Below are 26863 nucleotides of genomic sequence, written 5' to 3'. Positions count from 1 at the left end.
AAAATAATTGATAAGAAATCCATATGTGGATGTACTGCAAAATACCAAAGGCAAAGAAAACCTGAAAATTAAAGATTAAGTACCAGATTTCCCACTGAAAAGATATTAGAGGCATAATTGTATAATCAATAGGTGTGTGGGACCTTGAGTCAGAATAACTCATTCTGAAATGTACCTCTGCCTCTTACCAGATAAATAACCTTACCTCTTTGACTCTCAATTTCCTCAGCTTAAAATGGGTATAACAATGCCTACCACAGACGACTGTGATAGTGTAAACTAAACAATGTAAGATAGACAGGCCAGGTGCAGTGGCTCACGTCTGTAATCCCAGCATTTTGGGAGGCCAAGGCAGGAGGCTCACTTGAGCCCAGGAGTTCGAGAGCAGCCTGGGCAACATAGCGAGACCTCGTCTTGTCTCTACAAAAAATTTTTAAAAAGCCAGCCATGGTTGTGCACGCCTGTGATCCCAGGTAACCAGGAGGCTGAGATAAGAGGATTGCTGGAGCCTGGGAGGTTGAGGCTGCAGTGAGCCATGATCACACCACTACATTTCAGCCTGGATGAAAAAAAAAGATAGACAGATACATAGACAGATAGATGTAAAAGCATCTGACACAGATAAGCACTTTGCAAAGACCAGCTGTTGTTATTGTTATTATTATTACTATCATTAAATCATTAGCCGATTCTATTACTAATACTGCTTATGTTTATATCTCCAGAGTACAGGGCAACCACAGACACTACAGAGTGTGAGGAAGGGCAAAGAGGAGGAATCCCAGAAAGGAAAGAGTCAAACAGGGGAAGCCACTGTATTAAACTCTGCCCAAACCCTGGCTTGAGCCCTAAACCAAGCATTTGTGTGACAAATTCCAATCAGTACAGCTAACACTTAAAGAATTGAACCAAGATTTGGAATATTATCCACTATAGGGATGATGAGTTAATAGTCTGACCCCAGTCAATGTAAGTGTCTAGTAAAATAAAACAAAAGAAACAAAAAGAATCAATACTCTTTGGAGGCACATAGCAGAATCTAGAGGTTCTACAACATGTAACATTCACAATATCCAGGTTATACTCCAAAATTACTCAACATATGAAGAAAACAAGAAAACCTGAACCAGTTGAAAGAAAAAAAAAATCAAAATAAAGTGACTCTGAGAGGACTCAAATGCTGAAATTACAGACAAGGACTTTAAAGCAACCATTACAATAATGCTTACGGATGGAAAGGAAAACATGCCATGAATGAGAAGGAGCCTCAGCAAAGAAACATTAATATAAAAATGCATCAGATAAAAATTTCAGAACTAAAACAATATCTGAAAAGTAAAAATTCACTAAGTGTACTTAATAGAAGAACAAAGATGACAAAATAATGACCACAAATTTGGTGAAAGACATAAATTTCCAGAATCAAGGATCTTGGTGAATCCCAAGTTATTAAATACACAGAAAATTGCATCTGGGTGCCTTAGAGTCAAACTGCTAGTAACCAAACATGATCATCGGGACAGCAGCAGAGAAAACAAGTATTATATACATGGAGTCATGGCCTGAATGACCATTGACTCTTGACCAGAAACAGTAGAGGCAGAAGACAGTGAAACCACATCTTTAAAGGACTAAGAGACAAAACTAGCAATCTAGAACTTGATATCCAGTGAAAATATCCTCCAGGAATCTGACATTGTCCGATTAAAAAAAAAAAATGCTAAAAATTTGTTTCTAACACACCCTTTTTAACACAGCCAGCCAAAGCAGACTACAAGAAATATTAAAAGATGTTCTGTAGGCTGAAGTGGAGCGATACCATTTGGAAACTTGTATCTTCAAAAGGAATCAAGAGCATTAGAAATGGTAAATGTTTTAAAACTATTATTCTTCTTAACTTAAAAATGCATATGATAGTTTAAAGCAAAAATTAAAACCTTGTGCTGTGGAATTTATAACATATATAGAGGTTCTATATATTTTAAACTATAACATAAAGCAGGAGCAGTAAATGGAACTATGCAGCTGTCAACATTTTACATAAAGTGGTACAATATTAAACCCAAGTAGACTCTTCCTTTCTTTCTGTTTTTGGTTTATTTTTGTAGAGACAGGGTCTTGCTATGTTGCCCAGGCTACATTCGAACTCCTGAGATCCTCCTGCTTCAGCCTCCCAAGTAGCTAGGACTACAGGCACACACCAAACAGACCTGGTTTCCTTCTTTTTTTTTTTTTTTTTTTGAGACGGAGTTTTGCTCTTGTTGCTCAGGCTGGAGTGCAGTGGCGCAATCTCGGCTCACCGCAACCTCTACCTCCTGGGTTCAAGCAATTCTCCTGCTTCAGCCTCCCAAGTAGCTAGGACTACAGGCACACACCACCAGACCTGGTTTCTCTCTCTCTCTTTTTTTTTTTTGAGACGGAGTTTTGCTCTTGTTGCTCAGGTTGGAGTGCAGTGGCGTGATCTTGGCTCACCGCAACCTCTGCCTCCCGGGTTCAAGCAATTCTCCTGCCTCAGCCTCCTGAGTAGCTGAGACTACAGGTATGCACCACCATGCCCAGCTAATTTTGTATTTTTAGTAGAGACGGGGTTTCTCCACGTTGATCAGGCTGGTCTCGAACTCCCAACCTCAGGTGATCCACCCACTTCGGCCTCCCAAAGTGCTGGTATTACAGGCATGAACCACCGCGCCCAGCCCAGCCCAGGCTTCTAAGTAGACTGTTTCTATCTCTAGAGCTAGACCCGGAGGTCCTTTAAACACTGGAACCATGTCATATAATGCTTGGCACATGTCATATAATGCCTGATACATCACACAGACACCTAATAAACACTGGTTTCTACAGAAATCACTCTCCCAAGACTTTGACTACCAGGATTCAATTCGTGAAAGCCTATCAGCCCCTGAGAAAGCTGAGAAAATCCAGCTTTCACAAAACCAAACCTAAGATGCATTAACTAATTTGCTTCTGCTTACAAAATGAGGTACCTCAGTCTCAAAAAAAAAAAGGTCAAAAACATAACTGTTAAAGTAAAATTAATGAATTTGCACAGTCAATATAATATACATGAATTAATCAAAAGTATTCAATCATCTTATTAATGAATTTAGTAGAACAAATTTTGGTAATTCATGTTAAGTATATAAGGAAGGGCAGAGAGAGGAAAGATGTTTAAAATTTATCAGAAATGAGAAGTCTAAATAACAGGCATTTCTGTTTTAAGCAATGGAATTACAATTTTAGTTCTATAAAGAACAAAGAACCAGGCTGCCTAGCTGCTACCACCCTGGGAGAGTTCTGCATTAATAGGCCATTGGTGGCCAATCACAGTCAACGGATCCCACCTCCATTCTCTCACTGGTTGGTTCTATACTATCAGGCACAGCTTTGAGCCCAGCCAGCCATGCTGCAAGTGCACAGCCTGGTCACCTGGCCACAGAGTGCGGACAGCTTGAGACAGCATATCCTCAAGTGTGACACACTGAATGTCATTAAATCACACATTGGGAAAGTTATTCCCTTCTTCATTTTCCAATTAAATCAAGGAAAGTTTCCTTTTGTTCAGGCATGTCTTGAACACCTCCCTAAGACTGGTAATCTTCCTTTTAATACAAAGCAGGTCTCAGCTCAGAATCTTTCGCAGGCACTGTGCCTATATATCTAGAATTTAATGTTATTTTATTTGTTTTATATTTTGGTTAAGTTTCATTTAGAGCAACTGATGAAAGTTTTCTAAAATGTGTTTAAATAAAAGAAGTTATTTGATATGAAGAAAAATCCAAGTGGTATTATCAAAATAAAAATAGAAAAAAGTGGCACACCAATGACTGATGTCTAAAAAATACTGAATTAGCAAAATCCAAGGAAAATATTCCTACTGATACCATTATATTCATATGTAAAGAATAGTACCTTTCATTCCAAGTACTGACAATCATTTCTTCCCCCACATATGCAAACATTTTCCCTGGTGTGGATCAACAGTCTGAACTTTCTCAAAATTAGGAAATCCTACTTGAGTCCAAATTAATAAGATTATCAGTAAGATTATTACTATTTACCTGTCAATGCTGTATTTTTTTTTTTTTTTTTAACTAATCCTTCAATGCACCAGGGCTTACTAAAATATACATGGAAGCAAGATTTGGCTCTCCTTTCCTCAAAGTGAATGAAAATAGCCAGCATTCGCTTCAATATCAATTGTGAAGGCATTCTAACCAGGTAACGTGATGAATAACCTCTTCCCATGACGTTTTTATGGTTTTCTTCTTTATTAAATCTTAAAAGACAAACTAAATCAATCAACAATTGATGAACTATATAAAGATAACAGAGCAGGATTCCTCAACCTCAGCACTATTGACATTCCAGGCTAGATTATACTTTGTTCTGTGGGCTGTGTACTATGGAAAGTTTAGCAACATGCCTGGCCTCTACCCACTACATGCCAGAAGCACTCCCTCCCGACATTGTGAGGATCAAAACTATCTCCAGCCATTGTCAGACGTCCCCCGGGGGTGGGGGGAAGCAAGGCAAAATCACCGCAGTTAAGAAACACTGTAAAAGAGAAAGACAGGCCAGGCAGTGTTACCTGCGGGTTATCCGGCCAGTGGAAAAGATCTGGCCCACCATTACTTCTTCGCCTCATCTCCCACTTCTCTCCTCTGCCTCCACCCACAGGCCTTGTGACTATTTCCCAGACACTCAGTCGCTTCCCCAGCAGAGGGCCTTTTCACTGGCTGATCCCTCTACAAAGAATTCCTTCTCTTCTTAAAAATCTTTGCTCATTCATCATCCTCTCAGTGAGGTCTTCCCTGACCACCTTATTTTAAAATTCGAAGTCCCCCATCTATAGCCCCCTTATCCTGATCCACTTTCCTGTTTATCCAGAGAACCCCCTGCCTTAGAACACACAAAACATTTACTTCCTGGGTTTACTGCTTGTCAGTTGTGTCCACTCCTCCCACTCCCACCCTTAAGGTAAGAATCTCTGATTGACTCACTGATATGTCTAGGCCCCCTGAAGCATTCAATAAAAGTTGCTGAATGAATGAATGCACGCATGGTAAAGATCCACCAGGCTAGTTTGCTGTGTCCCTTAACAATGGGAGTAGCACATAAAATGATCCTTTCTCTCAAAAAGAACGTTCTACAGGCCAGTGTGGTGGCTCATGCCTATAATCCCAGCACTTTAGAAGGCCAAGGTAGAAGGATGCTTGAGACCGGCCTGGAGGATGTAAGAAGACCTCATCTCAACAAAAAGTAGAAAAAATTAGCAGGGTATGTTGGTGTGCGCTTTAAGTCTCAGCTACAGGGGAGGCTGAGATCGGAGGATCACTTGAGCCTGGAAGGTCAAGGCTGCAGTGAGCCATGACTGTGCCATTGCACTCCAGCCTTGGACTGGGTGAGACCCTGTCTCAAAAAAATAATAATTTTCTAGAATTTACATTTCTAAGGACGGGTGCGGTGGCTCAAACCTGCAATCCCAGCACTTTGGGAGGCCGAAGCAGGTGGATTAGTTGAGGTCAGGAGTTTGAGACCAGCCTGGCCAACATGGTGAAACCTTGTCTCTACTAAAAATACAAAAATTAGCCAGGTGTGGTGGTACACGCTTGCAATGCCAGCTACTCGGGAGGCTGAGGCAGGAGAACTGCTTGAACCAAGATCATGCCACTGCACTCCAGCCTGGGCAACAGAACAAGACTCTCTCAAAAAAAGAAAAAAAAAAAAGAATTGACATTTCTAGCCATTGCTAAGTTGGCACGTTGTCTGGCAAATGCTGACAGAAACAAGGGGCTAAAGTCTATGAGGCAATATTACAAACAATTACTCTGGGACCCAGCAAGTCCAGACCACACGTAAACATCAGGAATCTTAAGCATTCACGTTAGAAATGAAATATGAAGTAGCATGTCAATAATTCCTAGTTCAAATCTTTTTCACTGTTTTGTTTTACATTTGAAAAACAAAAAAAGCTACTAACTCCATTTATGAAGGCATCGTATGATGCAGAAGAACAAAGCTTTCTGAACAAAACAGTTTCTAATAACAACTTCAAGTTGTTTTGGCCCAGTGTAAAATATGAAATAAACCAGTGTTGATCATGTTTTGACTTCATTTGTCATCTACACTATAATAAGCTTTTAAGCAGCGGCTGCTTTCTATGTTTCTGCCGCTTTCTATATTTCTAGGTTTACTGACAAATTGACACGGGACACTACTGACTCTTTAACAAAAATGATTAATATTTAAAGCTAGCAATGCACAGTAGGAAAAGGGCTTGGAGAAGGGCCAGGGTGATTCGCAGGGGTCAGTGGCCTCTCCTACCGTCCTGTATGCTCAGCCCCCATCCCCTGGCTCTGCACACACGAGCCACCTTGAACTGTGTGCCCAGCACCCCTGTAGCTCTGTTACGCCACAGTCAGCAGCTGTGGCTGCTCCTGGTCCTCCAGGGAGATGTAGAGTTTTAAAATCCACTTTAACAGCTAAGACATAGACAGCTCACCTCTACCATCTAAACCACTTCAGAAGCTAGGACATAGACAGCTTACCTCTACCATCCACCTCAATAGCTAAGACACAGGTAGCTCACCTCTACAGATAGCCTTGGCTCTCAGGGAGGTTGAGGTGGAAGGATCACTTGAGCCTGGGAGGTTGAAGCTGCAGTGAGCCGTGATTGTGCCACTGCTCTCCAGCCTGGGAGACAGAGTGAGACCGTGTCTCAAAAATAATAATAACAATTGTCTAGAATTTACATTTCTAGCCACTGCTAAGTTGGCCAGGATGGTCCTGAGCTCGCACAACCTAAAACAAGACCAGTTCCTCTTCAGGAAGGTCCTGACCACTTTGCAAAGAATAACAGGGTTTATTATCCTTTGCCCCTGATGTTAGGTGACTACATTTAAAAAAAAAAAAAAGGAACTCTTCTCTGACTAAAAGGCCCACCAGAGAAAAATATTTCTGGAAACTACAACACTGAGAAAAAAGGATTTACCCTCCTCTATGTTAACTGGTTACTCAAGGGTTATCCAACCCTGTCAGTATCTCTCTCACTTGTTGGGGCATAAAGGAAACCAGATGAGGATGCTGTCGTGAAACACACCGCAGACCCCTGACTCCCACCTGTGTGTCAATGCTTTTCACCAGACACCAATCTGTGCTAAAGCAGGCCAAGTATGAGTTAATATGTTAAGAATAACATTAGGTCAATGTGCATTGAAGGTTCAACTATAGCAGATACGATCTAATAAACAGAAAAGAAACTTTACAGGTCATTTTACAGCAAAAAAAAAATGGATTGGAAGATCAATACAGAAACAGAAAGCATGCTGAGAGCAGACTCACCTTGAACATCCCCTCCTGCCTCATGGTTCATAGTAGGCAACAACAGTAAATCTAATTCAACAGAGTAGTGGTCCCTGGACACCATAACCCCCCATGGGAAAAAAGATCATCATGTACATCACCACCCACAATGCCATGGTGGCAAGCACCATGGGACATAAGCACAGACAAGCAGGAGGGACACAGCTCCACTTGGAAGGGAGTAAAGAGACGTGAGACAGCTTCCCTAGAACACAGGTGGTATGTGATTTGCACCTTGAAGATTGAACAGAAATCTGCCACGTGGGAAGAGAGAATCTGTGAAAGGGAAAAAGAATATTCCAGATGAAGGGAAAAGCAGAGCAAGGTACACTGTCTGCCACCTTCAAGTGGTTCAGGGACACAGCCATTTCACACAAAGCCACCAAGCCCTGACTGAGTAGCCACACCATAATCAGCTTTAAGTGGAAAAGGGGGAAGAAATAAACACAATAAAACATACCCAGCGAAATCCCTTTATTGGCCTAGACATAAGCAGAGCTGGAGCTGGAGGCAGAATGTTATGGCATGTCTACCCCAGCAAGCATTTTCATTCAGAGCCTGCTCTCCAGCCATTCCCAATATTTATGATTCTCCATTCAATATGTCACCCTATCATTATAACTCTACATGATATATGCCACTCTGAGCCAGACCAATTATCCATACAATCCAATATTCTGTTTCTGACATACCACTAGGGGACACTGAACAGGGAACATGACAGACGTGGTACACTATGTCCACGTTTGACTCGAAACATTAGAAGATTGGTTGATGGTGGCCAAGAAGGAGTTTAAGCTTTATTTGCAAAAGTTGTACTTAGAATGAATGTAGAATGTATTCATGCAGAACTTATATAAATAAAAATTAATTCTTTAGAGGGTCACGTTAGCCACTCTTTGACTAACAACTAAATCTTTGCAAGGCGTTAGGTGATTTGGGGGCAACTAGAATACACCACTCCCATAATGTGTTATTTGAAGTAGTTTTGCTCTTCTCACTAACAGGCTTGTAAGTACTAATGCAGATTTCTGAATTGGGACTATTTCTAACAGCAAGACTAGACAAGCTTGATCCATTTAACAGACAAAGAACACTCTCGATTCTTCACTGGCTTTTGGTGGGAAGTGACCCCCGCACACTTCACGTCCTTGTTAACTAAATTCAAATGGCAAATTGCGTAAGCAAACTTTCTCTATATAAATGTCATTCTCTAACAAGACCCACACTGATTTACTAGCTCTCATATGAGCAGATCCATCCAATGCATAATGTTTTATATTGCAAATCTTTGAGGGCTACTGATGGTTATTACTAGCACTATGCAATGGGCTGGCTGCAAAGACCAGCCTAAATCATGAGCAGCCATCCTTTCTATGCCATGCCGACATGGAAATTCCTCCTTGATCTGTGGCTTTAATCACGGCTTCCAAAACCCGTCATTATTTATGACTCTTTTATTTACTTTTATTTTGAGATGGAGTTTTGCTCTTGTTGCCCAGGATGGAGTGCAATGGCGTGATCTCAGCACGCTGCAACCTCCGCCTCCCAGGTTCAAGCGATTCTCCTGCCTCAGCCTCCTGAGTAGCTGGGATTACAGGCGTGTGCCAGCATGCCCAGCTAATTTCTCTCTCTCTCTTTTTTTTTTTTCTTTGTAATTTTAGTAGAGACAGGGTTTAACCATGTTGGCCAGGCTGGTCACGAACTCCTGGCCTCAGGTGATCCACCTGCCTCGGCCTCCCAAAGTGCTGGGATAACAGGTGTGAGCCACCATGCCCAGGCAACTCTGACTTATAAGTTGATGATCAATGGGAAACATTTACTCAGGTTACCTGATAGGAAAGAACTCTGCAGCTCAAAGCAGTTTGTATGCTCCATTTTAATGTTACCCATCTCCATTCTCCTTCCAATTTGCCCACTTGAGGGATGGAGTTGGAGAAGATGAGGGTGGTAAAGTCTACATGGCATTAATGAATGAATTGAACAATATTACTTACAAATGCAATGAGTTCTCTAGTCAGACTTGAGGCAGAACGCAAAAGAAAAAAATTGTTACAGAAGACAGTCAAAATCTTTGGGATCAGTGTTGGGGTATAGGGTCCTCTATTTTCATACTGTTCGAAATAGTTAAAACAATCAAGCAATGCATTCAGACCAAGCAAGATAACTTTACCAGCATCTCCAAAACCACCTCTTGCTATCTTCCACTTACCACCTCCCGCAACGGGTAGCAACTCTCCTGCCTTCTAACAGCCTAGATTCCCTTTGCATGGTTTTATAGTTCATACAAATAGAACCATTTAGTGTGTACCCTTTTGTGTCTGGCTTTTCAGATGTTTGTGAAATTATCTGTATTACTGATTAGAATTATAGATCATCCATTCTTACAGCTGCATGGTTTTCCATTGTGTGAACACACCAGAATTTACAATCCTTTGTAGTCATGATGAATATTTGAGTAGATTGCATTTTCCAACTCTTAAGAATCATGTGAGGCCGGGCGCGGTTGCTGAAGCCTGTAATCCCAGCACTTTGGGAGGCCAAGACGGGCGGATCACGAGGTCAGGAGATCAAGACCATCCTAGCTAACACGGTGAAACCCCGTCTCTCTGAAAAAAACAAAAAAAACTAGCCGGGCGAGGTGGCGGGCACCTGTAGTTCCAGCTACTCAGGAGGCTTAGGCAGGAGAATGGCGTGAACTCGGGAGGCAGAGCTCGCAGTGAGCTGAGATCCAGCCACTGCACTCCAGCCTGGGCGATAGAGCGAGACTCCGTCTCAAAAAAAAAAAAAAAAAAAAAAAAAAATCATGTGACTGGCCAGGCATGGTGGCTCACGCCTGTAATCCCAGCACTTTGGGAGGCTGAGGCAGGCAGATCATGAGGTCAAGAGATCGAGACCATCCTGGCCAACATGGTGAAACCCCAACTGCACTAAAAATACAAAAATTAGCTGGGCCTGGTGGTGCACGCCTATAGTCCCAGCTACTTGGGAGGCTGAGGCAGGAGAATCGCTTAAACCCGGGAGGCAGAGGTTGCGGTGAGCAAAGATCGCGCCACTGCACTCCAGCCTGGCGACAGAGCAAGACTCCATCTCAAAAAAAAAAAAAAAAAAAGAATCATGCAACTATGAACACGTTTTTTGAGAATATATGTCTATGTTTTGTTGGGCATATAACCAGGAGAATTGGTGGGTTATTCAAATTCTTAAGGTTTTCAGAGTACACATAAATCATGCAAACGTGTGCTGGAATCTTCCATCCCTGATGAAAAGCCCTTTGAACCCTTCCAGCTGCTGCTTCTTGAAAGGCTGTGCTTTCTCCTGCTGGACTGTGAGCCCCAAATGCAGTGACCATTCCTCAAAGTGCCCAGTGCCTAGCCACCGCCTGCTGTATTCCTCGCCTTGGCTACCAGGCACTGGACACTTTGACCACTGAGCTACTGGACTCCAGACCACACCGCCTCAACTTCCAAAACTTTCCCAATTAATTCCAATCTGGCTTCCACTTCTTGGATGTGCTGAACTACTTCTCACTGAGGTGAATGAAGACCCCCTAACTGCCAAATCCGTGGCCTGTCTTCAATCCTCATCTTACCGGACCCTTCTGGGGCAAGCATCATAAATAAATGATTATCCAAGCAAAACCCTGGCTCCAAGGCTCTCCTGGTTTCCTACCTCCATGGCTAATTTCTAGAAGGCTCTGCTGCCCAGGGAGTACCCCTTCGCCTTCTTCTCCAACATCCCCTCTCATCCTGCTCCCATGGCTCCAGCTACCACTCACCACGAATTTTCACATCTCCTCTCCAGTCCTAACTGTGCTCCAGAACCCTACAAGGCGGCTTTCTGGTGTCCTCGACAATGCCACCAGGATCTGTGGCACTGCTTCTCATGTGCTGCCCAGTGCCATTCACTATGTTAGACCACAGGCACCCAAAGAAGCATAAGACCCATTCTAATGGTCAATGCTATCAGTAAATTAGCAAATGCTGCCACAGGAAAATACAGGGCTCAGCAAACACAAAGAAGGGGCGCCCAGCCCAGTCTGGGTGGAAGGGAACGGAAGTGTCAGAAAAGTTCTCCATGAGACCCTGTCTCTGAGTTGACCCTTCCCTCACCACCGGAACTATTTGTCAACCCTATTCCCCACTCCCAGGCTCATCTCCTTGATTGAGACCCCACTCCCTCCACCTGAACCGCAGGAACACGCTGGGCATCCCACCCCAGCTTTTCCTCCTTTCTTTAAAGCACCGAGCAGCTCTAGTCACTCCCTGGTTCAGATTCTCCAGTGGCTCCCATGACTCCATGGATAAAAGGTCAACACTTTACCTTACAATGGACTTAAGGGCCATGCATGGCCTGGCCCCCATCTCCTCCACTCACCTCCTGTGTCTGTTATTCACTGTTCCAGACACACAAGCCCAGACACACAGGCCTTCCTGCTAGTCCTTGACAAGGAAGAGCTGTACGCGGGAGGCTTTCTCTGGCTTTTCATGCGAGTATCTCCAGCTTGTTACTCAAATCTCAACTCAGAAGCACCTCTCAGGGCTCTGGAGATGCCTTCTCTGGCCACTGGACGCAGCCACACTGTGCTGGCACCTTGGATCACACTCGCCTGCTATACGCCCTTCTGCTTACCTCTTTAGTGTCTTGTTTCTGCTGCTAGACTGAAAGCTTCATATGAGCAAAAACTGGGTTCGTTTTATTCTCTTCTGTGTCCACGATGCCTAACATCATGAATAAATATTAGCTGAATGAATGAATATACCAGTGAATGATGAGTCCTCCAAAGGATAGCGGTTAAGATAAATTCTGCAGCCAGACTTCCTGGTTTAAATTCCACCTCTGTCACTTACTGGCTTTGTTACTTTGCGCAAGTTACTTAGCCTTTCTGTGCCTGCTGTGAGCCTTGCAATAATAAAACGGGATTAAAAACACCCAGCCCATGGGCTTTTGTACTTCAGTCACAACAATAACGTGTCACAGCAGAGCTTGACATGCTTTTAGTTCTAAGTAAAGGGCAGTGTTTGCACCACTGCCTGGGTTGTATTCCTAAGACACAAACTCCACAATGCTTAGGGATGCCCTACTGCCTCCCAGGTTAAGTCTAAACCCTGGGCTGGTAAAGCAGATTCTTTACTGACAGCCCCCAGTGCTATCTCCCAGTCTCTCCCACTCCCTCCCTCACACACAGCCCTTGTTCCCAAGTCTCCACCCTTCTCTCTCACCGAGTCCCAAGCAGACCAGGATCATGCAATCCTCTGCCTTTGTACCCACCACCCAAATGCCCATCGCCTTCCTCCGCCTGCCCAAACTCAAATGCCCCCTCCCCTCAGAAGCCTTCCCCTCCTACCCTTGTCCTGTCTTCTTTTTTTCCTCTCTATTGTTTTTTTTTTTTTTTTTTTTTTGAGGCGGAGTCTTGCTCTGTTGCCCAGGCTGGAGTGCGTTGCCCAGGCACAATCTTGGCTCACTGTGGCCTCCATCTCCCAGGTTCAAGCAATCTTTCCACCTCAGACTCCCTAGTAGCTGGGATTACAGGTGCACGCCACCACACTCGGCTAATTTTTGTATTCTTAGTGGAGACGGGGTTTCGCCATGTTGGCCAGGCTAGTCTCAAACTCTTGACCCTTAGTTATCTGCCCACCTTGGCTTCCCAAAGTGCTGGGATTACAGGCTTGAGCCACCACACCCAGCCCGGCCCTGTCTTCTTACTGGCCCAGGTCTGTGTTCCCTCTTCTGCCTGGACCCTTGAGACACTGCAGGAACCTCCCTGCCAGGCTGTGGGTGTGTCAGGAACTGAGCCCCAGGCTTCCCCACAACTGTATCCCCAACACTTTTGGGAAGGCTGATACCTTGGAAGACATGGAGAAACATGTTATGTGCATGAATGACTTTCCAAGCATGGACACTAATACCTGTCCTCACCTCTTACATTTTTCCCAACAGGGTTAAACTAATTGGTATTTTGAAGGTCAAAGCTACTTTCCCTTTTGTTAACTAGGGTTTGTCGCAAAATTTGTTTACAAGAGCTTATTTTGTGACGAAGAAAGCCATTTAAAACTCTTCTTTTTAAACAGAGGCAATTTGTGGGAATTGCTAATGTTCATCTGTTTGCCTCACAGGAACCAGAAAATACAGAGCAACAAAAGTAAAACGCATTACGACGACGGGAAGGGAAGCAAGGTGGATCCGCTCCCACCACTCTGACTCTTGTTCCTTGCCATTCTCATACACAAATGGGAAAAATGAGACATGAAGTTTGAGCAACTTGTCAAGGGTTATTCAACAGAGGCTTTTCAACAAAGCTCAGCTCTCCCAGCTAAACCTAGTGGGAAAGATACTGATCTGGCTGGCTCAGCTGACCAACAGACCTAGGGGCTTTAACGGAAAAAAAATCAACTCTGAGCTAGAGAAGAAGTCAGCAAACCACCTTCCCTAGGCCAAATTCAGCCCACCACTTGTATTTGTAAATAAAGTTTTATTAGGACACACCCATGCCTACTCATTTATGTGCTATTTATGGCTGCTTTCAGGCTACAACAGCAGAGATCTCCTAGCCAGCAAGCCCTAAAATATCTGATCCTTTCCAGAAAAAATTGCCAATCTGATATAGAGAATAATTTGATCTCTGGGTTTTCTTCTATTTTCCAAGTATTAGATATTGCTGTTCAAATTATTTCAGTTGACAGGGAGATTTTTATTTTACAAAACTGAACATCTTTGACTCAAGCATATATCATAGTTCAGACAAAAAGTTCAATGGTTTGGTTTAGGACTCAGATTAATATAGTTTCTCTGCTTTGGGGGCTTGGTTCTTGTCTTTGAGAAGGTTTTTACAAACACAGAACAAAGTGGGCAGGTAACACAGAATGCTTTTTGCTTTGGAAAATGTCTTTTACTCAAGGTTGAACATACACTGCTCCTCCTAGCATTAAGATTCCATGATTCTCTCTATATTCCATTGGCTTAGCTAATCCTGTTTTCACCAAATGTCCAGATATCATTTGTTGGATAGAAGTATATCCTCTTCCAAGTTCTTTAATAGATATCTCTTCAAAGCTAAACATTTGAAAAGAAATACACTGACCCCCAAACACTAAGGTATTTTATGAGTCAGTCTTTTGAAGCTAAATGTATCTTACAAGAACTCTGCAGTGACTTCAGAATTGGAATCCAGCCTTCCAACTCTTCCCACAGATGTTTGATCATATGTGATACTTTCATCTCCCTTCTTTAAACCTTTTACTATGGAAATTTTCAAACATATACAAAAATAGAGAGACCAGGCCCCAGCAACCAACTTCAACAAGTATCAACATTCTGCCATTTATTTTTCCATTTATCCCTCTCCTGACTTTGTATTTACTGTTTGTTGCAGTATTTGATAGCAGACTTCACACATCAAATGATTTCACCCACGAATGCTTGTTTCTGTTAGATGAGGCCCTTTTCCTTTGAACAAAACCATGACACTATTATCATATCCAACAAAACAATTCTTAATATTATCTAATACCCAGTCCAAACTCAATTTTCCCTGTCTCAGTTATGTATTTTTATAGTTGGTTTGTTCAACTAAAGATCCAAATATGACCATATATTGTATTTTGTTGATAGGTCTCTTAGGTGTCTCTTCATATTTGCAATAGGCTCCCCACATTTTTTATTCACCCATCACTGACACACATTTAAATTCTAGTTGGCCAAACAAACCTTACCAACAATAACACCTCTTCAGCCTCCATATGCTATAAGCAAAACCAGACATTCACAGGCTTGTAGATGCTTAGGCACAGACATACAGCTCCACCTTCCACATGCAATTCAACATGAAAACCAATACGCCAGGCCATCCCACATACTTTCTGCCTTCAAGAGAAGAAATTTAGATTGTTTTAGCAAGCCAATTCTCTGAAAACAAATCTCTTCTGTGCTGCAATGGCCTGAAGACTCTGAATGATTTAAAAAACAAGACATCCATTCATTACGGCTCCCTTTTGAAATTAGCCAAACATAATAAAGAATCACAAAGTAAATCAGACAAAAGCCTCGTAATCCATTATCGTTAACATTAACAACATTAATTGAGCACCTAGATCACGCGAGACATTGGATTATAGAAAGGATGACCTGTGTCCCTACCCCAAGGGACCTACAGTCTAAACAGAGAGGTGTCGCATCATTTAGACACAAATGCCCAAGGAGGACCACAGTCACAGTACCACCCAAACTGACATCCATTTCCTATCCCCTAGGTTAAGAATATTTATGAGGTTGATCCATGTGGTGGAATAAAAAAAAAAGAGCAGAAGGAATTGCATTTGACTGAATTCCACCATTCATGAGCTGTACCACAATGGATAAGTTACTCAACCTGATTCTCCGTTTTCTCATCTGTAAGAGGAATAAACCCACCTACCTCACAGAGTAGCAGCTGGTAACACTGAATCATAAGCTCTTATGTAAAAATCCAGCAAAGATGATGATGATGATAAAAATCACTGAATACAAAGCACTAGACTAGAATGTTTTCTGTCTATCCATCTAACCCTCACACCAGTCCTATGAGGTAGCTCCCATTCTCATGCCATTTTCCAAAGAACTGAACAGAATGGGTGAGTGTTTCACCCAATGTAACACAGCTACAGGTGTCAGAGCGCCAGGAGGTAGAGGATAAAACTTCAGGGTTCTTTCTGCCAATAATGGTATGATAATACCTCCCAATACTAGCATGGGGAGGTGTAGGGGTAGAAGCAGAGTGGCACGAGTGAGCGTGCCCTCGCGTACAGATCAATTATGTTATAAACTCCTAAGGTACAGCATTCCACAGCTCCTACCCTTGCCCAAACAGGAAGCCCCCAGGAGGCTCCCAGAGTTGTCCTACCCAAGGTGTGGTTATGTTCAGAGACGTAACGGTGGTTTCCTTCCTTACTGGGGCAAGTCTTCAGCTGTCTGCTAATGAGTTATTAAGCCTTTTTAATCACAAGTCTCAAACACTAACGTTTGTTCAAAGATTTGTCCAAAGTAAGATCATAATTTTTTCCTATATAATCCCTTACTTCCTTTTTTGTACATACATAGGCAAAAAAGGACTGAAGGCAGGCAGTCATCAGAAAAGAGGTGCAACTACCCTGTGGCCACTCTACTGTAAGAAGGCTGACCTAGCCTACATTCAAGTGGAAAGGGCCCCTGACGGAGAACTGAGGTCCTGGCCAATAGTCCTGGCAGATCTCCTAGCCAACAGCCAGGACCTATGCCACCCACGTAAATGACATCATTCAGACTTCCCCAAATGAAACCACATTAAGCAGAATCACCACCCAGTCTATCCACGGATTTGTGGGAAATCGAATGCTGTTGGTTTCAGCCATTGAGTTTTGGGGTGGTTAGATAACTGAAACAGCTAGAAAATAGCTTTCCAGTCAGACCAAATACCAAATCTATGAATGAGAAGCACCACAGGGCAGCTAAACATTGTTTATCAATGGAAATGATACAACTCTTTCAATCTGAGCATGCCTACCAGCTGAAACATGCAGCTCGGTAAACCTGGATCTATACCGTACCGGGCTCAACACTGTTAAATAACCACTAATAATGATCACATTAATCACAGTAACAGCAGCCAATATTTACCAAATGTTTATTACATAGTAGGCGTTGTGCTAAATCCTTTAATCATTTAATTCCTTATAAAAGCCTTTTGAGGTGGGCCGCTATAATGCCCATTTCACTGATGAGGTCGCTGAGGCGTAGAGTGGTACATTGACTTGCCTGGGATCACACTGCTAGTAAACAGTGATAGGGGATTTCACTCTTGGCCATCGGATTCCAGACACCGAGCTCTTAACTGTCAGCTTGTTTTGACCCTTCAAAAGTGTTATGCTACTTTAACAAAACCGCCCCTTGTTTTTTTGTTTTTTTTGTTTTTGTTTTTTTTTTTTGAGACGGAGTCTTGTACTGTTGCCCAGGCTGGAGTGCAGTGGCGCTCACTGCAACCTCTGCTTCCCAGGTTCAAGCGATTCTCCTGCCTCAGTCTCCCGAGCAGCTGGAATTAGAGACGTGTGCCACCATGCCCGGCTAATTTTTGTATTGTTAGTAGAGACAGGGTTTTATCATGTTGACCAGGCTGGTCTCAAACTCCTGACCTTAAGTGATCTGCCCCTCTCTGCCTCCCAAAGTGCTGGGATTACAGGCCTGAGCCACCGCACCCAGCCGAGATTGCACCCTCTGAGTTAATGTGTGTCAAGAGTTCAACACTGGGCCGGTGCGGTGGCTCATGCCCGTAATCCCAGCACTTTGGGAGGCCGAGGTGGGCAGATCACGAGATCACGAGGTCAAGAGATCGAGACCATTCTGGCTAACATGGTGAAACCCCGTCTCTACTAAAAATACAAAATATTAGCCGGGCGTGGTGGTGGGCGCCTGTAGTCCCAGCTACTTGGGAGGCTGAGGCAGGAGAATGGCGTTAACCCAGGAGGTGGAGCTTGCAGTGAGCCGACATCGTGCCACTGCGCTCCAGCCTGGGCTACAGAGCAAGACTACGTCTCAAAACAAAAGAGTTTAACGCTGTCTGGTCCAAGGTAAGTTTTCAGTACACACCAACTTTTACTATTAGGAAACCTACAGGTATGGAAGGAAAGATGAGAGGAAGTACTGCATATGACTGGCGTACAGTACGCCCCCAATTAATGTTAGTTATTTGGATGATTTATATAGGGCTTCTTCACCAGCAAGCACTCCGGTGCTTGCTATTTTTCTGTTTACAAGTAGGCTCTCCCCCACACCCTGTGAGCTCCCTGCGTATAGAGCTGTTTCCAACACATCCTTGCAGGTCCGGAGCCCAGAGCAAGTAGCTGCTCAATAAATGTTTCTTGACGGGAGAGGAAACGCTTCCTTCCTTCACCACAAATGTGAACTTGGATTTCCAAGATGACACCTCCCCCAGCTACCTACCAGCCCTTAACATGATTTCAAAGAAGAGGGCAAGAAGGGACAAGGGACCCACCCAAGAAATGCGGGGGCCAATGGACTCCATGGGATAAGAGATGGAGCTGGGCTTGTGGCCAGGGCACTTAAGAAGTCCGTGAATTCCGTGGCCGGCCACACCGAGAGCGGGACCTCCCCAACCCCCCAGCACTCCTAAAAGTCCCCAGGAAAAGGGCGAGGCCCTGAGAGGGAAGTCACCCAACTCCCAAGTGGTGGGTCCCCCGCCCACCAACCACGAGTCGACTAGGACTTGGAACTACCCCCTCCGCCCACCCCGGGGCAGCCGCAGGCGTAGGAAGAAAAGAAGTGACAGGAAGTCAAAAGTTTCCCCAACAATAAAAATCCTTCCCTCGAGGGAAGGGCTCCCACCCTCAGCCCGCCCCGCCCAGCGGGGAGGGACGGCCCCCAGTGGATCTAGGCAGTTGAGGGTCCCGCTGTTCTGCTCCCGACGAGGAGGGCCTGGCTTGAGAGTCCCCCGCCCCGCGCTTCGTGCACCCTGAAATCTTTGAGAGCGTCCCAGGGAGGGATAGGGGTGCCCCAACTCTTACTTACAGTCGTCTAAGTCATCCTGCAAGTCCACAAAGTACAGGGGGATCTCTGAAAACCAAGAAGCACACAAGGAGTTACCAGGGGGCTGCGGCGAGAGAGGATGGGGTCGGGCAGGGGCCCCTTGGCCTCGCGGGGTGGTCACGGGGCGAGAGGGAGGGGAGCACCCCTGGCGTCCCCCGAACCCAACCCCACTCACCCGCCATCTTGGGATGGGCCTGGAGGCGGGACGGACAGGGGTGGGGGAGCCTGTAGACAGGGGCGGGGCCGTCGGTTTTCAGGCCACGCCCCCGGCCCGCGCCGGCCGTCGGCCCCGCCCTCTCAGTGAAGGTGGCTGCCGAGGTGGGCGGGGAGGTCAGGTGACCCGGCCGGCGTCCCAAGATGGCGGCGGCGGCGGCGCCCGGAAGGCCGCGGCGGCGTCCAGGCTGCTAAGGCGGGCCCCACGCGGCTGGCAGCGTACAGGCAGAACCTAGGGCCGGAGGACGGGCGGCAGCCGCCTCTGCGCGGACCGGGGCTGGGCCGTCTGGCGGCAGCGGCGCCAGGGGATGCTCCTGCTGGGCCCGGCCTCTCCTTTCTCAACTTAGGGCGGCGGCGGGCCCGCGCCCGTGGCTCCCGGGCCATGGCGCTGAGGGAGCTCAAAGTGTGTCTGCTCGGGGTGAGTGGCGGTGGGTCCGGCCGGGAGGGCCACGGGAGGCTGGGCTGGCAGGGACCCCGATCCCCCATGTCCCCTCATTCTTTCCCCCATCCCCCGTCCAAGACGCTGTCTGCCAGCCCCGTGGACCCTCCCTCCAGGTCAGGAGCTGTCCCGCCCACCTCTTGCACCCTCCATAAGGTCCTGGAGACCGGAGGGACCTTTCCCTTTCCTCTTCCCCTCCCTGGAGCCCGTGGACTCTTCCCGCCCCTCAAAGAGCAAACAGCCCCGCCTTGCCTCTCCATTGCATCTGGGTTAGGAGAGGGTTTTAAATAGTTTTCTCCCAACTTACCAAGGTATTAGTTGGGAGTTGGCCGAGTCTTCCAAAGTAGAACCCGTAAGAGGTCTTTAGGTTTTACAAGCAGCATTAGCCTACTTTGTCTCTTGGGGGTGTTTTTGAACTTGTGGGATACCCCTGCCACTTCTCCAAAGAGTTACTTTGCCAAGTAACTCTTGCCGTGGAGACAGGGGGTGTTCAAATCAGGAAGCCCCAGAGACTAGTTTGAAGCTTCAGCTTCCTGTCTTGTCAGGAAGGACAAGGTTGGCCATTGCAAAGCCTTCTGTCTGAAATTGATGCTGTCATTACAGTTTCCGCCTTAAAAGATAGACAGAAACTCCATTAACTAATCTTTATTCCCCAAAATAGGGTGGGGCTAGGATTCTTCAGGGATTACTCAGAGGTAACCCAGGAGTTCAAAGTTTACTAACATGTTAGAAAGCAAGTGGACTTGTTACTTTTTACACGAAGCAGAAACTTTGGCTCTTTCAAAAGGTCCTAATCTGTCTTAAAAACTGCAAAAACCTCGCTCTTTTAGCACATTTGGAATTTCCTAATTACTCCACTAAATTTTTATGACAACCGCTTTTGTGTTCCTCGGTTTATAAAATTTACACATCTAGGGTGATTTTTCTAAAATCCTGAACGTATGCCACAAAGTAGTTTTTGGTGCCTGCCAAAAGTTAAACTTTTTCTCAGTCACACGTCTCGTTCTCTTTCAGGATACAGGTGTAGGTAAATCGAGTATTGTGTGGCGGTTTGTGGAAGACAGTTTTGATCCAAACATCAACCCAACAATAGGGTAAGAGATTTTTATTTGATACACATCTGAAGGTGCATTGAAAATCCTTCCAAATACATAGTGTGTTACAGGTGTAGGCCCTGCACTTTATATTCATTGAATTCTGAGTCGCTGGTTCACATCATCTCTGGAAGACTTGAAAGAGTCCAGTGAGGATTTGTGTATTTTAGGAAAATTATCTTCAAACTTGTTGGGAGTGAAAACTTAAAGATGCAAATATGAATTTGAGTTCTGCTAATTATTAGAATAGACACAGAAACTTCAGTCTATAAATATCAACAACAATTACACCTTGAAATAAGGCAGATGAAAATAGATCCTGGTGCTATTCTTTCAGACATGTCAAGTAAAAGACATTTAGATGGTTTTTGTCCATCCTGAAAGTAGTAGGTTGAATCTGAACCCTTACACATGCCTGTACTGGTAGTAATAAGAAATTAATAAATTCGTATTGAAATGGAAGGTTTTTTCAGTTCTCTGGTTCTATGGATAAGTAAAGTTGATTGTTCATATGTTTTTGACTCTATAAGAAAACTTTTCATTTTGCAATACTAATCCTTTGACTACATAAGAAATTGTGTTTTATAGGCTTCAATACTATGTTAGCTTTATAAAACTAAATAGGTGCTGTGCTGTAGTTTTATCATCAAACCCTCAAATGGTTTCCAGCATTTAAAGAAAAAATCAATGTTATCCATCGTTAGGTTAATATTGGCCTTTGTGCTCTACACAGATCATTCTTTAACTAATAGAGAAATATTTTACAGCCCAGGAGAGAAACTGCCATAAGATTGTACCCTGAGAAATTATGAGCTCCTGTTATCAGAGGTTATTTATTTATTATTTATTATTTATTTATTTATTTATTTATTTATTTTTTGAGACAGAGTTTCACTCTTTTTGCCCGGGCTGCGGTACAGTGGCGCAGTCTCGGCTCACTGCAACCTCCGCCTCCCAGGTTCAAGCGATTCTCCTGCCTCAGCCTGAGTAGCTGGAATTATGGGTGTCCACCACCGTGCCCAGCTAATTTTGTATTTCTAGTAGAGACAAAGTCTCACCATGTTGGCCATGCTGGTCTCGAACTCCTGACCTCAGGTGATCCGCCAACCTCAACCTCCCAAAGTTCTGGGGTTACAGGCATGAGCTGCCGCGCCTGGCCTATGTGTTCAATATTTTTTTATCTATTTTTTTTTTCGCCCAGGCTGGAGTACAGTGGCACAATCATGGCTCACTGCAGCCTCAACCTCCTGGGCTCAAGCCATCCTCTGACCTCAGGTAGCTGAGATCACAGATGCACGCTACCACACCTGGCTAATTTTTTGTACTTTTAGTAGAGAAGGAGTTGCACCGTGTTACCCAGGCTGGTCTTGAACTCCTGGGCTCAAGTGATCCACCCACCTCAGTCTCCCAAAGTGCTGGAATTACAAGTATGAGCCACTGCACCCAGCCTATCTGCTTTTTTTTTTTTTGAGACAGAGTCATCCAGGCAGGAGTGCAGTGGCGGATCCTGGCTCACTGCAAGCTCTGCCTCCCAGGTTCACGCCATTCTCCTGCCTCAGCCTCCCAAGTAACGGGGACTACAGGCGCCCGCCACTATGCCCGGCTAATTTTTTTGTATTTTTAGTAGAGACAGGGTTTCATATGTTAGCCAGGATGGTCTTGATCTCCTGAACTCGTGATCCGCCCGCTTCTGCCTCCCAAAGTGCTGGGGTTACAGGAGTGAGCCACCGTGCCCTGCCACCTCTCTGCTTTTTTAAACCCTGTGGGGTTTATACATTTGAAGGCATGGAGATGAAATTCGCCAATAAGTTTCTACAATTAAAATGCTTTTCCATATCCTTTAAGAAAGAGCTGGGTATGACACATGTAAAACGTGACCCCATCCATCTCAGGGCTTTCCTGTCCCTACCTGCATGGGAAAGTGAAGTGTTGGGAAGTGACAGCAAGTACTGCTGGTGATTCAGCGAGTGACACACTTCACACTGAGTCAGAGCTGAAAACCCAAAACCCATAAGACACCCAGACACCACCTTGGCTAGAAGTGCTCTCTCAAATAAGAAGAGAGAAAACTGAAGGGTGTAGTTTCATGCATCTTGGTGAGGCCTGTGGTCCCTTCCTGAGTATCCACTGTTCCCTTGTTTTGCCAGTGGCTCCCAATCTACCAGATGCCTGTGGCTCCTGAGCTGCCTCTAGTCCACTCTCTACACCAGGAGATTTGGCTCACAATTTTACAGGGAAAACAACATACAAGGCTTTCTCCTCATTTTCTTTTTTCTGCCTTTCTTTATTTCTTTTTTCTCAGCTTTAGAAGGTGGCTTCCTCCTTTGTGACCAACCCCAAACATACCCCTGAGCTCTGGATCCCCACCTCTTCATAAGTTACCCTGTTTCTTCCTCAGCCCTATCATCTTGTCAGAGCCTGCACACAGGTTCCGAACCCACCCCACTCCACCACAAGAGCACCCCTCAGATGGTGGAACTCCTGAAAGAGAAGTTACTACTTCCTCAGCTGCTGCTCACTCCTCAGCCCTCTGTCATCTCAGCTCCACCCCACCGTGCCACTAAAACCGTCTTCCCCTGGTACCAGTTTCCATCTAATAGCCAAAGTCAAATGGCCTTTTCTTGGTAGTTTTCTTTATTCATAGAGTGCCTGCTGTATGCCAGGTGCTAGACTGGGTACTGGTGCCTAGACCAGGGGTGGGCAAACTGGGGCCTTTTCGCCCACCTCCTGTTTTTGTAAATAGTTACTGAAACAGTCATACCCAATTATTTAATTATTGTCTTGCTGCTTTTGGGCTACAATGACCAACTTGATTAATTGCAACTAAGACTTGATGGCCCACAAACCCAAAATTATTTGCTGTCTGGTACTTTTCAGAGCAAGTTTGCTGACCCCTGATTTAGACAAAATGGACTTCTGTCCTCGTAGACCTTACCTACAAGGAGGAGCTACATTATGACTAGCGTACAGGAAATGATTTATTCTTTTTCTTTTTTTTCTTTGAGACCGAGTCTCTCTCTGTCGCCCAGGCTAGATTGTAGTGACGATCTCGGCTCACTGCAACCTCTGCCTCCCATGTTCAAGCAATTCTACTGCCTCAGCCTCCCATATAGTTGGGATTATAGGTGCGCATTTGGGAATCCGCCTGCCACAATTCCGAGCTAATTTTTGTATTTTTAGTAGAGACAGGGTTTCACCATGTTGACCAGGCTGATCTCAAACACCTGACCTCAGGTAATCTGCCTGCCTTGGCCTCCCAAAATGCTGGGATTACAGGTGTGAGCCACTGCGCCCGGCCAGAAATGATTTATTCAGCCCTTTCCTGTGTTACAAAGGAGAAATGTGCAATACTATGAAAATGTGACAGGGACCTGACCTGGGCCTGTGGGGATAACTGTTTCCTACAGTGATGAGTGGAGATGTGAAGCACCTAGCAGCACTGGCATTTAAATATTGAAAGATGAATGGATTAGACTTTCAATTCTAAGTTTAAGAATAAAAGTTGGCTGGGTGCGGTGGCTCACACCTGTAATCCCAGCACTTTGGGAGACCAAGACAGGTGGATCACATGAGGTCAGGAGGTCAGGAGTTTGAGACCAGCCTGGCCAACATAGTGAAACCCCATCTCTGCTAAAAATACAAAAATTAGCCAGATGTGATGGTGCACGCCTGTGATCCCAGCTACTTGGGAGGCTGAGACAGGAGAATTGCTTGAATCCAGGAGACGGAGTTTGCAGTGAGCCAAGATCGTGCCACTGCACTCCAGCCTGGGTGACAGAGCAAGACTCCATCTCAAAAAAAAAAAAAAAGAAAGAAAGAAAAAAGAAAAAAAAAAGTTTTTGAAGAGTGGAAGTGAACTAGGTGGTGGTGGTGAGGGATGGTGGGTAGAAAAGAGCTGGAATGGGCATGAGGAACAACAGGGACCGTGAGGCAGGAGGGCTAGGGAGGTTGGAAGAGGGGTCAAGAGGCTGGGGTGGCTGGAGGACCCACAGCAAGAACCAGGAGAGACAGCAGGGAGGTTGGTGAGCCAACAGGGACCAGTCCACAGGGCCCTGGAGACCAGGGGAGGAGCCGACATCACTTACTGCAGGACACATCCCCACTTCTCAGACTGAAGCTCCTCTGTCTTCTCTAGTTCCCTTACTGCTTCATAATCGTGCTTCCTCACTGCAGTCTCCTGGCCTCTCGTACTGATTTGATAAATGCTGGTCTTCCCCAAGCTGTGTCCTGACTTCCCATGTTTCTCACCTCCCTCCGACACCTCACTTTCACCTGTGTCATGTGACCTCCAAGCCCATGCCTCCAACCCATGATTTGGACCTAGTCTCCTACAGAACTCGGTCTTTGTTCCTCCTTCAGTCCTGCATACCTCACATGGTATCCATGTTCTTCCCTAAGAGCTAACCTGTGTCGTATCATGGGGGAGAGCATGGGCCTTGAAGAACCATGCTCCCTAGACTTAGGGCCTTGACTGTGTGCTAGCAGGGAGAATATCTGCACAAGTGACAGAGCCACTCTTTTGGAGGTAGGGGGGCCTACCTTCTGGGGGTTTTAGGAGAATTCCGTGACTCCATACACAGAGTGGGCTTAGGAAGTGTGCAGTAAATGGTAGTGGTGTGTAGTGGTACTGTCAACATATCTCTCTTCACCCCACCCCCAGCCCAATCCCCAAACCCCATTCGTATCCATTTAAGAAAGGGCCCTCTGGGACCCCTTCCTGAAGGAGAGCTTGGGCCCTCCTTCCCATCCTCACATCTAAGCCCTCATCCTATCTTGCCAGGGCTATTGAGCTGATTTCAGAACCAGTTGCTCTGTGGCCTAGCTCTGCCACTTGGAGTCAGTTCTCCTCATTGTTGCTGTGTGAGCTTCGTTGAAGACAAGATTGATCCCCTCAGTCAAAACCATGGCAGAGGAACCCTTTCCTAGCCTGGGCCCAGCCTCATCTCTCCTGTGCTTCGTCCATGTTTTTGTTGCTCACTTCCTCCCCAGCACACACCAAGCAACACCCGTTCCACACCTGTGTTTTTGGCACATGCTGTTCTCTCTCAGGGCCCTTTCTTTTCCTTGTCTCCTTGGCAAATTCCTGATTGTCTGTGCAAACTCAGGTACATGTTAGTGGCCCTAAAAGTTGCAGACTCTAGGGGCAGCAAAGGCCAGGCAAGAATGTAAACAGGAGATGGACCAGGTAGAAAGGCTGGAAGGAGGGTCTCAGGCATGAACTGTCCAGACTCCCTGCCCTCCCTGCACCATGTCCCCTCGTTCATCTTCTTATCTCCAGGGACACTTTGCTTTGGTCTCCTTCAGCCTTGTCGTCCCTTTGTATGTCCACATCCCACGGTTCTGAGGTAGACTCCTGCCCATTTGCATTTTGTCTCTTCTTGCTTGATGTCATGTAACTCAGGTTGCAACCGTAGCAGAGATTTTCAAAGCTGAGGCTTTTTTCAGACATATGCATGTCTCTGGTCCCTCTTCCAGGATTCCAGGAACCCCCTTCCTCCACACTACACATGCACTGCAAGAAGAAGAGCCCCCATTAAAATCACCACCGTAGTGAGCCATTGTGTAGTGAGCCTATTGTGTTCCTCAAGTGTGCTGGGGTAGAAGAGTGGCTACCTGCACGTGGATGAGTCCTACTGCAGCAGCACCAAATTCCCTCTCAAGCTCTAGAACTACAGATTCTGCTCACCATAGAGCCTGTGCCCACAGGTGGCCCATAGACACCTAGGGACTGTCCATGTATGTCACTGAACTCGTGAGCTCTCTCTCAGAGGCTTGAATCTCTGCTCCTCTTTCCGTGGACCTTGGGGTAGAGGAAAAGACCAACTGTCCTCAGGTACTCAAGCCAGCAACCTCGGCATCCTTCTCAAATCCCTCCTAACTCACCATCTTCTCCCTCCAGCCAGTGGTAAGTCACTCGCTCCTGTCCAAGCCACCTCCCAAATATCCCTCCCTCTCTATTGCTGTTATGTGACCTCTAGGGCTTCATCTTCCTTCGTGGAGGTGAGATGTGGACTCTAGACTCTGATTAGATCGCAGCTCTGCTGCTTGCTAGCTAGTTAACCCTGGGCAGCTTATTTTATTTATTTATTTTTTAAGATGGAGTTTTGCTCTTGTTGCTCAGGCTGGAGTGCAGCGACACAATCTTGGCTCACTGCAGTCTCCGCCTACCAGGTTCAAGCAATTCTTCTGTCTCAGCCTC

At 45.4% G+C, this 26863-nt stretch overlaps 2 protein-coding genes across 8 annotated transcripts in view; one reads left to right on the top strand and one right to left on the bottom strand.

The window, feature by feature from the left end:
* The window catches only part of LOC104663790 (serine/threonine-protein phosphatase 4 regulatory subunit 1-like), a 91872-nt gene extending 71831 nt beyond the window's left edge, over positions 1–20041 (bottom strand). For 3 of the 7 annotated variants that reach the window (XR_004052509.1, XM_010365133.2, XM_030913976.1), the window contains exons 1-2: positions 19094–19142; positions 18901–18945 (exon numbers count right to left, since the gene is read on the bottom strand). Coding sequence is in view for 3 of the 7 variants with exons in the window: in XM_010365133.2 (XP_010363435.2) it covers positions 18901–18945; positions 19094–19100 (52 nt within the window). In the remaining 4 variants the exon portion in view is untranslated. Of the gene's footprint in view, positions 1–18900; positions 18946–19093; positions 19271–19877 lie in introns of those variants that run through there. The other 4 variants (XM_010365130.2, XM_010365134.2, XM_030913978.1 and 1 more) reach the window with 3 other exon arrangements.
* RAB22A (RAB22A, member RAS oncogene family) overlaps positions 19257–26863 on the top strand; it is a 61143-nt gene continuing 53536 nt past the window's right edge. Inside the window, exons 1-2 of the mRNA XM_010365129.2 lie at positions 19257–19549; positions 20585–20664. Coding sequence (XP_010363431.1) covers positions 19514–19549; positions 20585–20664 — 116 coding nt within the window. The 5' untranslated portion in view covers positions 19257–19513. The remainder of the gene's footprint in view (positions 19550–20584; positions 20665–26863) is intronic.

The sequence above is a fragment of the Rhinopithecus roxellana genome, chromosome 13 (genome assembly GCF_007565055.1).
Source record: "Rhinopithecus roxellana isolate Shanxi Qingling chromosome 13, ASM756505v1, whole genome shotgun sequence".
Lineage (NCBI taxonomy): Eukaryota > Metazoa > Chordata > Mammalia > Primates > Cercopithecidae > Rhinopithecus > Rhinopithecus roxellana.
The sequence above is the reverse complement of the archived record's forward strand: the minus strand, read 5'-3'. Positions and strand labels throughout refer to the sequence as shown.